Raw genomic sequence first — 17854 nt, forward strand, 5'->3', positions numbered from 1 at the left:
TGCAATAGAAGTTATTTCCGATAGAGGCCGCGTGTTGTCAGAGCACCGCGATACACAATTTAGATTTTACAGTACTTGGTTTAGACTTTCGTTGAAGGTAGTATTGAACTGGAAAAAAAAATAGAAAAGAAAGAGATCTTTTATTCGACCGTGCATATTCCTGTTTTTCATGCAGAACTCCGTTCACATCTCTAGTCTCCCTATTCTACTCAATATGAATGTGTTACACAGAACAAGAACTAAAAAAGTGGTAGAGACGATGGAAATCGTACTTGCATCCACTGTTTCTCATATACCACCAAGTGGCTCCATCCTATCTGATCGAGCAGAGAGAGCTTTAGTTCATAAAGCTTCTTCTTAGGTGGATCAGCATCATCTTGTATCATGTCGATTAAAACCTGATGTAACAAGTCAGCAAACAATCTCAATTTTTTTTAACAACACCTCATAGTAGTTGTAATGACACAAGCGAACAAGTGTAGAGCAGCCAAGTGTTATAGAAATGCACGCATTCAAGTCCAATAAATACCGTTAAAGCGAGCAAGAATGACAGAGAATTCCCACCATCTCCCCAAGAAAAAAAAAATGAATACATAGTGCAAGAATTTAATATGACCATACAATATTAAACTTCGAATTGGTGTTTGAATGACATCCTGGTTAAGAATTACCATACAAAACAATATAACTCATGCATAATTTATAACCTGCTGCATTGACAAAATGCCCAGAAGTAGCAGTACCTTAAGTGCAGTTCCAAGTCTTCCATGATGCCTCTCACGGTAAACAGAAAGGACACCATATTTAGAAGACTTCACATCCACCCATTTCTTTAGCTCTTTGAAGTTCTCTTCAAACATATCGGAAGTAACATCAGATTCTGATGCAGCCTGGCTATCTGCCTTATCCACATTGTTGTCACCCTGCCACAAAAACCATTATCACCATTAGGCACTAAATAAATGAATACCCGAGCTCTTCATGCAGCAGTTGTCATGCATAATCAGTGATAACTGAATGCAGAAGAGGAAGACCAGTCGATGATACTACAAGGTAATCATCCCTTGTCAGACTAAGTAAATATGATAAACGTACTTGAAATCACAGAACTATCTACTAATCATACTCGGGCCCAGGAAAACAGAAATAAGAAAATTCAGCTTGCCATCCACTTGGTTTCTTATTCCTGAAATCATAGTTTTCATCCCACCAATGCTTATTCCTACATTTGTTCTATTTGGTAGAATCAAGTCAACTTTCCTATTTTCTTAAACATTTTAGGGCTCCTGGAGTAGCAGAGCCTTACAGAAATTCCTACAGTCATGGTCTAAACTCAGGCCGAAGAAGGGATTTGGAAATAATTTTAAACAAGCAATAGACGACACCTTTGTTAGAAGCTCACCTGCTGTGTAATTTTGCCACCACAAAGACAAACTAATGTTTAAACATATCGAATAAATCCATGTCAATCGACTCTAGCAGATAATGGTAGATATGAAATGTGCTAGTACGGGGCAGGAGCTATACAAAATGAACAAACCGATTCCGCCCGCTTATTCTTTTAGTATTTATTTCTCGTTTGTTTGGCCAAGTGTTTAATAGCCTACTTTTATTTTAAGTTCCAGAACATCTAAAAATTATACTTTTTAAACATAGGAAGTTTTCATTCCGAGGACAATCTCTATTGCTTATTGCCCTAGCAATCATCCCACTTGTCAGCATTAAAGAGCAGGATAGGATGTCCAGGGCTCCATTAAAAGAGTGTTTACCTTCAATGCTTCAATCTCTGCCAAAGCCAATCCCTTCTGGTAGAGTGCTTCAGTTAACTGGTCACGGGTTGTCTCCATCTTCTTCTTCATTTTCTGCCAAATGGAGTAAACTGTTGTGAAGACTAGTTTCTAGGGGTGAAAAACTGCTGTGCTGAGATTTAAGGACAAATCCAGGAGACCTATCTTTTTAGTTAGTCAAAGGAAAAAAAAAAAGGAAGCACAAACAATGTTAACTGATATGACTACCAGATATTTTTGTTTCAATTGAATATGTGCAAGTATAAACGCGAAAAGATAAACACTGACTTCTGCAGCCTCGTCTTCAGGATCACTTTTGAGGGCACAGTACTTGGCCAATTCATCTCTATCAATGCTAGTCACAACCTCGTCTGCTGCACTGATAATCTGAAGAAAACACAAGCCTTGGAATCATGAAATCCATGATAACATAGATTATATGGAAAGATAAAATTAATACATATTTGCTGCCCATCCAAGCAATATGATGCCACCGATTTGTTTAACCTACTTCTTTTTCTGTCATCCAAAAGAAACCGACTACTTTTCTCCCCAAATGAAAAGCACACTTCCCCAAAAAAGTTGATTCTATGGAGCTCGATTTTCAACTCTTTTCTTTACAGTCTTTTTAACCTTTCAAACACCTCCAATTATAGCACTTGCACCCCAGCAACATTATTGGACATCCGAAGTTTCTTATCTACTTATATACTCTTACCCGGCTCAAATAGAAGGTGAAGATGAAATCATATACAACCAAAGTGGTAGCAAGACCTTAACACCTTGTACGAGTATCAGTAATTACTCTTTTTTTGTTACCAACTCCGTTAATAGGGAAATCGTAGAGCCAGATCTCAACAGCGATTCACAGTTAAATTGTCGACCAGAAAGCAAATTCAGACTAAGCTCAATCGCTTCTTGTTTTTTTTTTCCTTGATTTTTTTGTGGGCAGGGAATTACAAGGTCCTTTTGAGCATATCCTGATCATAGCCATATAATGCAGATAACCAGACACTTTTATTACAGATGCGTATATATTAGTTGTAAGCTTAATTGTTCTTCCTATCTTTGAAACTTCTAGTGTCTCAAATGAACAAACTACAAGTAGTTTGTAAGAGGTTGATCATTCAAATTTCAAAGAAAAATAAGACCATAACAGGTGCAATGGATAACATTTTGCAGAAATTATTTTCCGGGAAACAAGTCATTTTGTTTCCTGGAAAATGCTATCCGGTGTTTAGCTGGTGAGTCTGAAAACAAGACAGTCCGGAAAAAAGGCCTTCTGTCTACATGCTTTCGGGAATAGAATAGACAAGATGGTTGTGATTGACAAAGCAGTGGGAGGTGTCTTGTCTCCAGAAAGCTGATTATAGTAGGGGGTAGAGGGCTGTGTATATCTATTCCATTCGAGGTGATAGCTCGACTCGGCAAATGGGAGACGTGATGAAAAAATTTCCGAAAAAACGGAAAAAGAATACTCATCAAAGATTGATAAAAGATGTCAGCAAATCAGAAAGTATTTTGATGAAATTTTAAATATTAAAGATTACAATAATTTTTAATTATTGGTTGGAGCAATGATAACAAGTTAGTGATTGAAATAATCATGAAGGAAAATGACTTCAGCTCAAAAGGGAAGACGTTTTTCCCCTTCCGGTTGAAAATATTTTGCTTGGAAAATATTGTTTTAGCAATCAAACACCATAAAATAACTAATTTTCCGGAACAATTTACTGGAAAATATTATCCTCCGTACCAAATGGAAAATCAGGAACAAGCGAGGCTACACACTCAAAGGATCAAGTAACCATTTATATTAAATAGATTTATATTGGCTAACCAGCCACATGGCCCAAGAAAGAGCAAGTTGAGGTGTACAGTTTAACACTATGTTTACCTCTGTGTAATGATGGATTTTGTCTTCAACATTGTTCCGAGAAAGCAAGCCTTCCAATATTTTAGCAAGCAAAGTAGTGTATTTGGGGTACTCTGACTGCAAATTAATTGATACCAGAAAAAGGAAAATAATGTAATACCTGGTGAGCATGTAAATAAATGAAGCAAGAAGTAAAGATCAGAGCGAAGGAATGGTAATAGGGAATCTACAGAAGTCTTAAAATAAGACCAAAGGTCGAACTGTCACATGTCAACAGCAAACACCCTTTTTATTATTGGAGATATAAAGCTAAGAGATTCCCATTAAATAATAGGAAGAGGCAGCCCAAAGATGGTACAAGAGAAAATATGTAACCTAAAATCAGATGTCTGACACAAGAGGAAAAGGCCAAACCAACATGAAAGTTGGCAGAGATCTGGCTGTGAACCTCATCAACCCCTTTTGCACACTGTTGCTTGCACCAGAAGAGCAGGGGCCTGAGACTTCCTCAAGTAGAATCATCTCAATCTCAAAGCATCTAACATAGTCCTTTTTTGTCCAATGTGAAATAATGCAGAGTTTTTAGTTCTAGAAACTTCAGAACAGTGCAAGTCAAAAGCTCAGAAGCTTTCAGTGGGTAGAGATGGGCTTTGCATAACCTACTCTGAGTTAGTAATTCAATTGTCAAATGATTCATTCCATATCAAGTTTACAAGTTCACTTATTCTCACCTTGTTAGAACAATTGAACAATTACCTTAAGCAACAGAGATAACTTCTTCCATTCTGCACGTTCCTCATCAGAGTCTTGATTCAAGCTAGCAAGAACCTTTATTTTAGCATCGCGGACCTGATTGGCCAAAGGAGAGCTACTTTAAGGCATGTCAAAGTACTAGAGAAAGTAAATGATCGAAACTAGAGAGAGATTTTTTAAAAGCAACCACCCAGGAAACAAACAGTTGTAAAGCTGAAGCAGCTGGTACACCCTAACTCAAGTTAGATATCAGAACAACCTCTGTTTCCCCTCCCAGTATGGTGGTGTAATATTTATCTTTCTAGAGAGAAGAAAAAAGGCTATATAACAACTCAGTAGATGAAATATCTGACCAGATATTGCATGCATCTGAATTTGTGTATAACTCCATGAAAAAGGAAAAACAATAGATGAAACAAGAACTGGCAAAACATAAACAGAGATGACTTCACTCAATGAGAAGTGTTCAGCAGAATGACCCAATATATGAACACTTAAACAATCAACTTGCAACAATTTGACAATCCACGTATGAATACCTGTTCTTCTAGTCTTTCTGAGACGGTCTTGGGGTCAGTCGAACTTTTTCCTTTGTTTTCATCGAGCTGTAATAAAAATATGGTTCAGTAAATCAAGAAGGACCAAACACAGAATCTGATATGGAAAGAGATTACATGTGCATTACAGAAGGGGAAATCCAAACTGGAGGATACAAGGGAAAACCTTAATTGGTGGCACAAGATAAGATATTTGATACGATGCAGGATTTTTTCCCTCTTCACTATCTTTATACACAAGCTTTCCATATGAAATTCGGCCAAACAATACAGATCCTTCAGGGGAATTCTGCAAGTAGATGGTATAAATCATACAATGACAAGGACACACAAGATTACAGTTCAAACATCAAAGCCTTGTTTTAAGCAACAGAACAGAAATGTGGTAGGACAAACCTTTGGGAGCTTGTCCTTCACCGGAGGACCCACATAAAATGCTTCTTTCACACTACAACATATTAAGATGGTAAATAATACACATAATGATATAACAGCGAGAAAAAAAAAATAACCATACATCAAACTGAGCATACCCTGGAACTAGATCTGAAGACTTGAAGGAACCATCACCCGTGAGTGGGCCATCAGGTTGAGAATAGAAGTTCAACCGAACAATCTCCTGCACACATACGCATCAACAAACAAACATCTTAAAAGAGTGTTAAACAGTATAGGCATGACTCATGAGTTAGTTATAGGTAACAAACAATAAAGCTGCACCTTTCATAAGCACAACTCAAATTATGCCAAATACAAACATTGTGTATCAAGTAATTAGTTAGGTGTTACATCTCAAGGTTTAATAAAGAAACCAAGTAATGAATCTCCTACTCCCAATTTCCTATTATTGGAAAACTGAAGGAAATAGATAACCACACCCACCTAAATCTCAAACTAGTCGGATTCAGCATATTGGGTCCATTTCATTCCCATACTTAATTTTTTCGGTGGAACTGTGGTACCTTAAGTTAGGAATTATCCACTTTTGCCTACACTGATAGTCTCTCCTGTCATACATCGACTTAATATAAGTACCAATAATGACAAAACTTTGATCTCAAACATTTGGTATTGATACAAGGATAAGTTCTATTCTCCTCTGAGCTCTCGTGGGTTACACGAGACAATAAGTCTTTTGAGACAACTTTCACTACCTAGTCATCTTTTAACATCTTCAATCATCATAGTTATACCTACACCTACAGACTGGTGCACTTTTGGGTCCATTAGAATTTAAAAGACCATCTTAAGCAACTTTCTCTCATGTCTATGTACTACTTGCACCTTCTGTTAAAACGCAATTACTTCTAATCTTGTTTAATCGTGTCTAACCAGATAAGAATGGACTTAGAGGCTTAGCGTTCACTCTGTATACTCCCGCCATTTCAATTTATGTGAAGCTATTTAACTAGGCACGAAGTTTGAAACTTGTGGTCTTAGACATGTCATAACATGATAACATTTGTGTAACCACAAAAACTTGCTATTAAGGGTAAAATAGGAAGTATAAGTTAAATTGTTCCAAAATCTAGAAAGAGATTATTCTTTTTGGAACAGACTACAAAGGAAATAAGATAAAATAAACTAGAATAGAGGGAGTAACATTTTTGGTCTAAAAACCGTCCTATAGAACTTGCATTTCATTTCAGTACATATATGCCTATCGCATTACACTCCCATAGCACTCCTCCATTTCAGTCAACATATTTTAATTATATGTGTTACATTTTCATCTGTCATGTTTGAGCTTTGATATTTGAATTGTCTGCATTTGGATACTGTGCTTAAATCAAAATCCCATTAATCTCACCTCAAGTGCATTCTTCTTATAACGGTTAATGCAGTGCATATATTCCATCTTACTTCTACTTATCCTAAAGCTCTTACTCATTAAAGTGATTCTATGTTGTTCAAGCTTTTGGTAGATTTCTCGCTTGCTTTGTCAATTAACAATGTAGTCGGCAAAATGCACACACCATATCCTGTATATTATTGGTTAACTTATCTTAACTAGATAAACAAGTACAAGCTCGAATACAGACTCGGGGCAAGGCAAATCTTTGATGTAAACCCATAGTTATGAGAAAACTATAAATGAAGTGAAAAGAAAAGGTGAAACCAAATAATTCAGACAAAAATCATTAAAGTATGTTTGCTTCGAAAAAGCTCTAGTTATAAATATTGTCCAACTCTAGAGAAACATACCTTTGGGGAGGAGGAGAGGGGAGGGGGGAATATTATGTCTTCTAAATTCATATCAAGCCCAAACTACTGATAGTGCTCGACATTTCAGATTTGAACAAATTAATCTGAACTTAATCGATTATTTCACTCAAAAATATGTGGCTGGCCTAGTTATTCATAGTATCAACATTATTAATGACAGATTTATGAATAGACAGAAACAACAATTTGGAATAGGTTCAAGCTAATCTGTATAAACTTATGAAATGGTGGGGAAGCTAGATGCAGTTGTGGGCCGACCTACACCTTAAGACGAGCAAAGACTGCTTCTTGCTTTTCGTCTGCCCCGAATGACCCCTATTTTATCCTCTTTTTTATTTGGTAAATATAATTTTATTTAACCAAACTGGAAGTACTACAGCAGGAAGAAAACAGCCTAATGCAGTTGGACAAACAAGCCAGACCTACAGTATCACCATATCCTTCCCAAAACCAAACAAGACCTGAAATCAACAAACTGGACAAGGTAAAAGTTCAGGCTTCTAAGCTTCCCAGCTAGCCTAGGCTTTAAAATTCTTCTGGCAAAGACCTCTTGGATGAGACTTTATGATCTTCTCTGGAGTTCTGCTCTTCCCTTGGAAAAATCTCTGATTCCTCTTCAAGCCAAATATGATAGAAAGTCCCAGACAGACTCATTCTACAAACTTCTGCAGCATCAGACTTGCCCTTTTGGAGGCCTACAGCCCAATTCAATTCCTCATGCAGACGTACAGCTCCTCTCTTAGCCCTAGCCACTGCAACATCTTGTTCCCTTATTATCCCCATGCCAGGTGTCTACTTTTTTTTCTTTGATTGGAGATAGCTAGAAATGACAGCATGTCAGGTACTTTCCCTTGAGAGCTGCCCGAGCTCACAACACAGCTATAATTGAAATACATGAATCATACCTACTACCCTATAAGGTTAGCAATCAGTCGTCTCAAATTCATCAGAACTAATTCCTAATTATCTTTCTGCCGCTTGAACGGCCTAAACAATAGAAGATAATGAGATAATTATTACTACTGCAATTGCTGGTAAAAGCTCAAAGAAAGACCAAGAAACATTCTTCTGCATTTACTTTTCGTAAACCTAGTTTTCTATCCCTGTAACTTAATAATTATATTTTTCTTCATGAAGCTAACGTGATAAAAATTTTGGTACGTAAGTGTTGCTTATTGGTGGAGGAAATATGATCTTGGGTAATCCTCACCTCATGAGCTACCTTTTGGGATCGAGTTACACAAAGTAGAGCCATTTGATCATGTGAATTGGGACTTCTTGACAAACATGTTGAAGAAGATGGGTTTTGGTACAAAGTGGATTAACTGGATCAGATTTTGCATAAGCACAGCAAGATTTTCAGTGTTGGTTAACGGGAGTCCAGAAGGTTTCTTTCCATCATACAGGGGTCTAAGACAGGGGGATCCGTTATCTCCTTTACTATTTATTATTGCTATGGAAGGGCTGAATAATATGCTTCAAACAGCCCAACATAACAACTGGATCAGGGGATTCAAGGTTAGCAACAGACAAGGGGGAAGTGTGGAGATCACTCATCTCCTTTATGCAGACGACGCAATCATTCTTTGTGATGCTGAGACAGATCAGATAAGGATGTTAAGAAGACTGGTCTTGACAATTTTTGAAGGGATATCAGGACTCCACATAAACTGGAGGAAAAGTTTAATATATCCAGTTAATGAACCTCAACAAATTCAGCAGTTCGCTGAGATTCTTGGAGGTGAAATACGTACCCTCCCAACTGTTTATCTGGGAATGCCTCTGGGGGCAAAAAGTAAATCCATTGATATATGGAGTGGAGTTCTGGAAAAATGTGAGAAGAGGCTTGCTAGGTGGAAAAGCCAATACCTCTCATTAGGAGGTAGATTAGTGCTTATAAACAGTGTGTTAGATGCTCTCCCTACATATATGATGTCATTGTTTCCTATCCCGGCAAAGATAGAAAAAAGAATAGATTTTTTAAGGAGAAACTTTCTATGGCAAGGCAACAAAGTTAGAAGACGGTTCAATTTAGTTAAATGGAACTGACCTTAAGCAAAAAACAGGGTGGCATGGGAGTTAAAAATTTAAAGAAACAAAATCAAAGCCTTCTCATGAAATGGCTCTGGAGATATACAAATGAAGAACACTCATTATGGAGGAGGGTAATCACAGACAAATATGGTGAGGAAGGACACTGGAAAACTAAGGCAGTGAACAATGTCTATGGACTAAGTGTTTGGAAGACCATCAGAAATTTGTGGCAGATTTTTAGCAATAAAATCAATCATAGAGTGGGAAATGGGCAAAAAATCTTCATCTGGGAAGATAATTGGATGGGGCAGCAACCTTTGAAGACAATGTATCCAGACATTTTCATTATAAACCAGCAACAGAAGGCCACCATCAATGAAGTTTGGTCTGTCCAAGGGTGGAATCTCACCTTTAGGAGATTATTGAATGATTGGGAAATCATTAGAATTGCAGACTTCTTCAACACAATCAATCAATTCACAGGTGTCACTCGGAATGATGACAAGGTTTGGTGGCTGGGACACAAGTCAGGTAGTTTCTCTGTTAGATCTTCTTATCAAGCAATCAATCAAACTAACGTTATAACTGAGTTTTGGCCTTGGAAGCATATTTGGAAAGTAAAGATTCCTTATAAAGTGGCATGTTTTGTTTGGCTGGTAGCTAGAAAGGCCTGTTTAACAGAGGATAACCTGATGAAAAGGGGTCTACCACTCTGTTCCAGATGTCATCTATGTGGAAGGGAGGCAGAAACTATTAATCACCTTTTCTTACATTGTTCAGTGACAGTACAAGTTTGGAATATATTTCTAGCACTAGCAGGGGTACACTGGGTCATGCCAAACAACACAAAGGAAATGTTGTCATGTTGGAATAAAGGGAGTAGTCCCTTAGCTCAGAAGAACAGATGGGATTTAATTCCTGCTTGCATATGGTGGTCTATTTGGAAAGAAAGGAACTCAAGGTGTTTTGAAGACAAGGGCAGCTCAATTCAGAAGATAAAAATGGACTCTTTGTTGTTGTTTTATTTTTGGTGTAAGCAGGATTATACAGAGGATCCAGAAGCTATAATAGATGTTCTAGGATCCCTGTAGTAGGATAGAAATTTTAGATGTATAATTTGGTACAACCTCCTGTAATTATGGCCAGCACAGCCTTTGTGCCTTTTGAATATATAAAACTGTTATCATCTCAAAAAAAAAAAAAAAAATTATTCCTGTTCTTGGTTTACCCAATGTTGAGCCTGTTGAATATGTCAATATCCCACATATCGGTTGGGAAGTAAATTGGGTTGGTACTTCACCCTATAAAAGAAGGCCTAATGTTTAGGATTTATACACACCTCTCATTTGCCTTCTTATCTTCTTAAGGCATTTGTATCTTCTCTCTTTAGTATTATTTCACTTGTATTTTGGAGTGGAATAAAATATTGGTTGTGTCCGAGGAAGTAGGCAAAATTGGCCGAACCTCGTAAATTCTGGTGTTTCTCTTTATTGTTGCTTTATTGTCTTATTTATTATTTGGTGGTTGTCATAATTTTTGGTATAGTAGTTGTGACTCATTCACACTATATACATTTGGCTTCCGCAACAATTGGTATCAGAGCCAAGGTACTGTCTAAGTATGCTCTGTGGTTGCAGCATAGTCTGATTTTCCACATCAGAAAAGATTTATCTTGGTAACTGAGCTAAGGTTCTGTCTGGGTATGCTCTGTGGTTGCAGCTTAGTCTGATCTTCCACACCAAAAAGAAAATAATCTTGATTTGTGTCGTCAGCTATTAAATAATATTTGTGTCAAAGATGGAAGACAATAAACAAGAAGAATCTACATCAAGTGTCAACAATACGTCATCATTGGCATCTTCGCTTATGACAAGAATTGTGTCAAATGCAAAATTTGTGGTAAAAATTTTTGACAGGTCAGGACATTTTGGGATGTGGCAAGGCGAGGTTCTAGATGTCCTTTTTCAACAAGGGCTAGATCTTGTCATTGAAGAAAAAAAAACAGATGTTATTGGAGAAGAAGATTGGAGAATTATCAACCGTGTTGCTTGTGGTACCATTCGATCCTACCTTGCTAAAGAGCAGAAATATCCATACACAAAGGAAACTTCTGCAAGTAAACTATGGAAAGCCCTAGAGGATAATTTTTTTAAGAAAAACAGTCAAAATAAATTGTACATGAAGAAGAGACTGTTTCGCTTCACCTATGTTCCTGGTAACACGATGAATGAACATATCACCAGTTTCAATAAGTTGGTCACAGATTTGCAAAATATGGATGCAACTTTTGATGATGGTGACTTGGCTTTGATGTTGTTGGGGTCACTTCCTGATGAGTAGGAGCACCTTAAAATTACTCTACTCCATGGAAATGACGAAATTTCTCTCAAAGAAGTTTGTTCGGCTTTGTACAGCTATGAACAAAGAAAGGGAGAAAAACAGAAGGGCGGAGAAGGAGAAGCACTGGTTATGAGGGGTCATCCTCAAAATCAAACGAGGACAAAGAAAGGAAGATCCAAGTCAAGATCTAGACCCAGCAAAGATGAATGTGCCTTTTGTCGAGAAAAGGGGCACTGGATGAAAGACTGTCCGAAGTTGAAGAATAAGGCCAAACATAACAATGGAAAGGTCATTATGGATTCAAATGTAGCTGATGGTGATGATTCAGACTTCTCACTAGTTACAACAGAGCCATCAACATTATCAGACATATGGTTGATGGACTCGGCTTGTAGCTATCATGTGTCCCAACAGGGACTGGTTCGTGGATTTTCAAGAAGGAGAATATGGAGTCGTCCACACAGCGGATAACAGCCTTCTTACCTCATATGGCATTGGTTCAATACGATTAAGTAACCATAACGGAATGATCAGAACATTAATAGATGTTCGATATGTACCGGGTTTGAAGAAAAATCTCATCTCTGTGGGAGCCCTGGAATTAAAAGGGTTCAAAATCATTGCAGAAAATAGAGTGATCAGAGTATGCTCCGGTGCACTAGTGGTAATGAAGGCCAATCAGAAGAACAATAACATGTACCGTTATCGCGGTAGTACAGTTATTGGGACAACGACAGTAACATCCAGTGACGAAAAAAAGGCAGAAGCAACCAGGCTATGGCACATGCGCTTGGGACATGCCGGAGGAAAATCCTTGAAAACTCTATCAGATAAAGGATTGTTAAAGGGAGCAAAGATTTGCAACTAGGAGTTTTGCGAGCATTGTGTCAAAGAGAAACAGACAAGGGTTAAATTTGGTACAGTGATCCATAATACTAAAGGCATTTTGGATTATGTACACTCTGATGTTTGGGGTCCTTCCAAAACACTTTCATTAGGTGGGAAGCACTATTTTGTAACCTTTGTTGATGATTTTTCCCGAAAAGTGGGGGTGTATACAATGAAGAGCAAAGATGAAGTGTTGGGAATTTTTCTCAAATGGAAGACGATGATGGAGAATCAAACAGGCAGGAGGATCAAGTGTATTCACACAGACAATGGAGGTGAATCCAAAAATGATCATATCAATAAGGTTTGCGAAAATGATGGCATCGTCCGACACTTCACTGTCAGACATACACCACAATAGAATGGAGTGGCTGAACGTATGAACCGGACCTTGCTGGAGAAGGTACGGTGTATGTTGTCCAATGCTGGCTTGGGCAAAGAATTTTGGGCTGAGGCAATTACATATGCATGTCACCTCATTAATCGCTTACCATCTGTTGCTATTGATGGCAAGACACCATTTGAAAAATGGTACGGAAAGCCTGTTGTAGATTATGACTCTTTGCACGTGTTTGGCTCAACTGCATATTATCATGTGACAGAGTCAAAATTGGATCCAAGGGCAAAGAAGGCTATTTTTATGGGGATTACTTATAGAGTCAAAGGATACCGCTCATGGTGTCCTATGACAAAGAAAGTAATATTTAGCATGGATGTTACCTTTGATGAATCCGCTATGGTAAATAAGGTAACAGAAGATACCAAACAAAATGAGGGTGCTTCTAATTAGGTGGAGTTTGAGGGAAAATTTATTTTTCCTACACAAGAAGCAGAGGAGGAAACAAATGAAGATTATCATCTGGAAGAAGAGACAGTAGAGAGGGAGATTCCAACTCAGGAACCTCAACAACAACTTGAATCAATTGCAACTAGCAGGCCAAAAAGGACAATAACAAAACTTGTTCAGTCTTATAGAGACGGTTGCTTGTGCCGCCTCATTTGTAGCTGATGATGTTCCTACCACTTATAAAGACGCAGTCCAAAGTTCAGAAGAAGATACGTGGAGGATTGCCATGAATGATGAAATACAATCCCTTCATCAGAATCATACATAAAGATTGGCCAATCTCCCGGAGGGAAAGAAAGCAATTGGGTGCAAATGGGTATTTGCAAAGAAAGAAGGATTTCCTAACCAAGAAGATGTTCGCTACAAAGCAAGATTGGTAGCCAAAGGATATGCTCAAAAGGAGGGAATTGATTACAATGAAGTGTTATCTCCAGTTGTAAAACATTCCTCCATTAGAATTATGTTGGCTTTGGTAGCACAGTTGGATTTGGAACTAGTTCAAATGGATGTAAAAACTACGCTTTTACATGGAATCTTGGAGGAGGAAATCTACATGACTCAGCCAGAAGGAATCAAAGTTGCTGGAAAGGAAAATATGGTGTGCAAACTTGAAAAATCGTTGTATGGATTGAAACAATCTTCTAAACAATGGTACAAACGATTTGACAAGTTTATGTTGCGGCAAGGGTACAAGAGAAGCAAGTACGATCATTGTGTGTATTTGCGCAAGCTTAAAGATGGTTCCTTTATATATCTTCTCCTATATGTTGATGATATGTTGATAGCTTCCAAGAATTCGGAAGAAATTGATAAGTTGAAGATTCAACTGAAGAAGGAGTTCGAGATGAAGGATCTGGGTGAGGCAAAGAAAATTCTTGGCATGGAGATAATAAGAGATAGACGTTCAAAGAAACTCTGTTTATCTCAGAAAGAATATTTGAAAAGAGTACTACAACGTTTTGGCATAGATGAAAAGACTAAGTCAGTTAGTACTCCATTTGCTCCCCATTTTAAGCTAAGTACTACTATGTCGCCAAAAGATGAAGTTGAACGAGAGTATATGTCAAAGGCAGCAAATGTTGTTGGTAGCTTGATGTATGCAATGGTCTGTACGAGACCTGACATTTCACAAGCTGTTGGAGTTATTAGCAGTGCATAATCCAGGAAAGGAGCATTGGCAAGCTGTGAAGTGGATTCTACGGTATATTCATAATACTGTAGATGTTGGGTTAGTTTTTGAGCAGAAATGCAATCAATCTGTAGTTGGATATTGTGACTCTGATTTTGCGGGTGACCTGAACAAACGAAGATCAATTACTGGTTATGTGTTTACTTTTGCAAAGGCACCAATTAGTTGGAAGTCTACCTTACAGTCAACAGTTGCTTTGTCTACAACAAAGGCAGAGTACATGGCTATTACAGAGGCTGTGAAGGAGGCAATTTGGCTTCAGGGGTTGCTAAAGGAGCTTGGTATTGGACAAAAAAGTATCACAATTTTTTGTGATAGTCAAAGTGTTATTCAATTAGCGAAGAACCAAGTTTATCATGCAAGGACGAAGCACATTGATGTTCGGTATCATTTCGTACGAGAAATCATAGAAGAAGGTGGAGTCACGGTAAAGAAAATTTATATTAAGGAAAATCCTGCTGATATGCTGACAAAAGTGGTGACTGCGGTCAAGTTTCAACATTGTTTGGATTTGATCAACATTGTTGAACACTGAAGATTGAAGATGAAGACACAACCAAAATTTGTTATTGAGAGAGAATTGAAGATGTGGAATTTTGCCAAGGTGGAGATTTGTTGAATATGCTAATATCCCACATCGGTTGGGAAATAAATTGGGTTGGTACTTCACCCTATAAAAGAAGGCCTAATGTTTAGGATTTATACACACCTCTCATTTGCCTTCTTATCTTCTCAAGGCATTTGTGTCTTCTCTCTTTAGTATTATTTCACTGGTATTTTGGAGTGGAATAAAATATTGGTTGTGTCCGAGGAAGTAGGCAAAATTGGCCGAACCTCGTAAATTCTGATGTTCCTTTTATTGTTGCTTTATTGTCTTATTTATTATTTGGTGGCTGTCATAATTTTTGGTATAGTAGTTGTGACTCATTCACACTATATACATTTGGCTTCCGCAACAGAGCCCTCGTGTCATATTGTTCACGCTCCAAATGTCCAATTCTGGGCGGGTAGGGGTGGCGGGGAGATGTCTAAGTGTCCCACAATGGTGGAGGAAAGGGGTTATTGTCTCCTTATGTGGTCTTGAGTAATCCTCACCTCACGACCTAACTTTTGGGCTTGAGTTACACTCAAAGTCTACTTAAAAAGGTATATATATATATATATATACCTCATTATTTTCTCACCCTCAATACTGTCTTATTGGTAAACGCGTAGCGTGTGACGTGTGGGTTACAAGGTTACACACACGTCATATTTCAAAACCTACCGCAGACAATAGCTTGGTATTCAAGTGGAAATGATTAGAGGGCCGAGCTCAGTATGCACCGAGTTCCGAACTGTGCGCCACTGACCCTCGGAGATTTCTTAGTTACCAAACTACTCCTCTCTCATTTTAAGTGTCGTTTTAGCCCAATAAGAATATTTCAAATTATCTGTCGCTTCTGAAAACAAGACAAAAAAATGTTCTCTACCAATTTTGCCCTTCCTATTAAAGAGGTTAAGTGATTAATAGTACTCGCTTTCCAATTCATAAAATTATACGCTGTACTTGGATGTTTAAAATGGGCAGAGTATATACGCGCACACACATATATATACATATGTATGTATATATATATATATATACACCTAATCGTTAAGCAGTATAAATGGTATTAAATGTAATAAGAAAATACACGTAAATGTACAGTAGCAGGTTTCCAGATTGCATCAGAAACCCTAGTAGAAGCACCGTGAACCCTTTTATTCTAAATTCATTCCAAAACCCTACAAGATTCACGAGTAACCCATTTGGTTAAAACAGATTGGAAATAGCCACTCCACAACAATCCATTGGCATAGTTAACGCGAGTGTTAAGAGAGCATTAGAACAGTAGAAAGTTAAGATGTACGTTGGCTGGTTTTCCAACTTGACTATTGCGAGGAAACACGATAACTTTCAAAAGCAAGTCAAACCTCATGACTTTAGACATGAAAATCTTGACCATGTAAAGAAGGAAACAGCAATTACATTAACTGAAAGAACCAATGCATCAACTAAAAGAAGATGTCTGCCTGCATTTCTCAACTATTGAAGCCATTCAGACTAAACAAATTTCGGCAGTAAGAGTACAGCAGCATACCTTTTCCTCCAATTTTCTTTCAGTGAATAACACCAATTGCTTCATCTTCTCTAGATACTGTACATTGTCATGCCTGAACCACAGACATCACGAGCTAGTAAGAAGGATAATCTGTGCTTATATACATGCTAGCCTACTGACACGCGCAATCTGGTTGCATCACACAAATAGCAACAAAAAAGAAACATTGATCGATGTCACATTACAATGTAATAATTGGTAATTATCTCGAAGAAAATTATAAATCTTAAAATTTGTTTACGTTTCTCAATATTGCGTCCAAATTTGGTGTTGGAAGAGTCACAGGCAAAAAATAAATCGCATTTACCATATGCGACTTGTGCAGAAGGCGAGACAATCCAATTAAAAAACAAGCATTAATAATTTCCTTGACAAATTTGTTTGCGATGGATGTACATTTTAGACAACTTTGGCAACAAAATAAAACAGCATATACCTTTGACAAATTGAAATATTGGGCAGATTCTGATAATGGAAGGAATTTGCAACCCATAACAAAAGCTTGAAGTTGCAAGACTTCCATTGTTCTAATAACTATACCTACTATATACTAATCACAACTCTTGGAAACCCAGAACACGGCCATGGAACTGCAGAAGTGAATGTCGCAGCAGATTTATCAGCACTTAACATTCTTATATGTGCTTACAAAAGCAACAAAGACAATACCAGATAAGACATGGTCTGCAAGGAGACATGTCTATTTAATTGAGATAGTGCTGGACAACCTTGTTATTGTTGCAACTGAGGTAGAAGTCAAACGACCTAGATTTACTTTATAAACCATTTACAATAAGAGAGATTGGAAAACACTCCTATTAGAGTGCCAAGTGTTAGTGTAGAATGTTAGAGCTTTGAGAGTAAGAAGAGTTGAGCTCTTTGGATCTTGTCCCACACTGGACAAACATTTTATTTTACAGCAATACTGCTATATTTTATCATCAGGTCATCAGTATTTTTTCTTCTCTTCTCTGATCTTTCTTATCTCACAACCTCTATGATCCTGGTACAGAGTCAAGTAACTTTTGCCTGCTGGTGGACAACCATATGAGAAAATAAGAGAACAAAGAGATATTCTGAAGATAAGCTGCTGCCACGGATACAAGGAACACCTATTTATAGGAGTTAGACACAACACACGTGATATTTGCCCAATGTGTGACAAAACATCTTAATTCTTCTAACACACTGATTTTAGGATTATAACGCTGAC

General features: G+C 37.6%; 1 protein-coding gene across 1 annotated transcript in view; it reads right to left on the reverse strand.

Annotated features, from left to right (window-relative positions):
* Positions 1–17854, reverse strand: part of LOC107798947 (tripeptidyl-peptidase 2) — a 36736-nt gene continuing 18882 nt past the window's right edge. Inside the window, exons 24-34 of the mRNA XM_075255378.1 lie at positions 16621–16693; positions 5507–5592; positions 5370–5421; positions 5140–5262; positions 4956–5021; positions 4420–4512; positions 3685–3780; positions 2076–2174; positions 1770–1862; positions 744–923; positions 1–398 (exon numbers count right to left, since the gene is read on the reverse strand). Of these exons, the coding sequence (XP_075111479.1) occupies positions 240–398; positions 744–923; positions 1770–1862; positions 2076–2174; positions 3685–3780; positions 4420–4512; positions 4956–5021; positions 5140–5262; positions 5370–5421; positions 5507–5592; positions 16621–16693 (1120 nt within the window). The 3' untranslated portion in view covers positions 1–239. The remainder of the gene's footprint in view (positions 399–743; positions 924–1769; positions 1863–2075; positions 2175–3684; positions 3781–4419; positions 4513–4955; positions 5022–5139; positions 5263–5369; positions 5422–5506; positions 5593–16620; positions 16694–17854) is intronic.

Source organism: Nicotiana tabacum, chromosome 6 (assembly GCF_000715075.1).
Source record: "Nicotiana tabacum cultivar K326 chromosome 6, ASM71507v2, whole genome shotgun sequence".
Lineage (NCBI taxonomy): Eukaryota > Viridiplantae > Streptophyta > Magnoliopsida > Solanales > Solanaceae > Nicotiana > Nicotiana tabacum.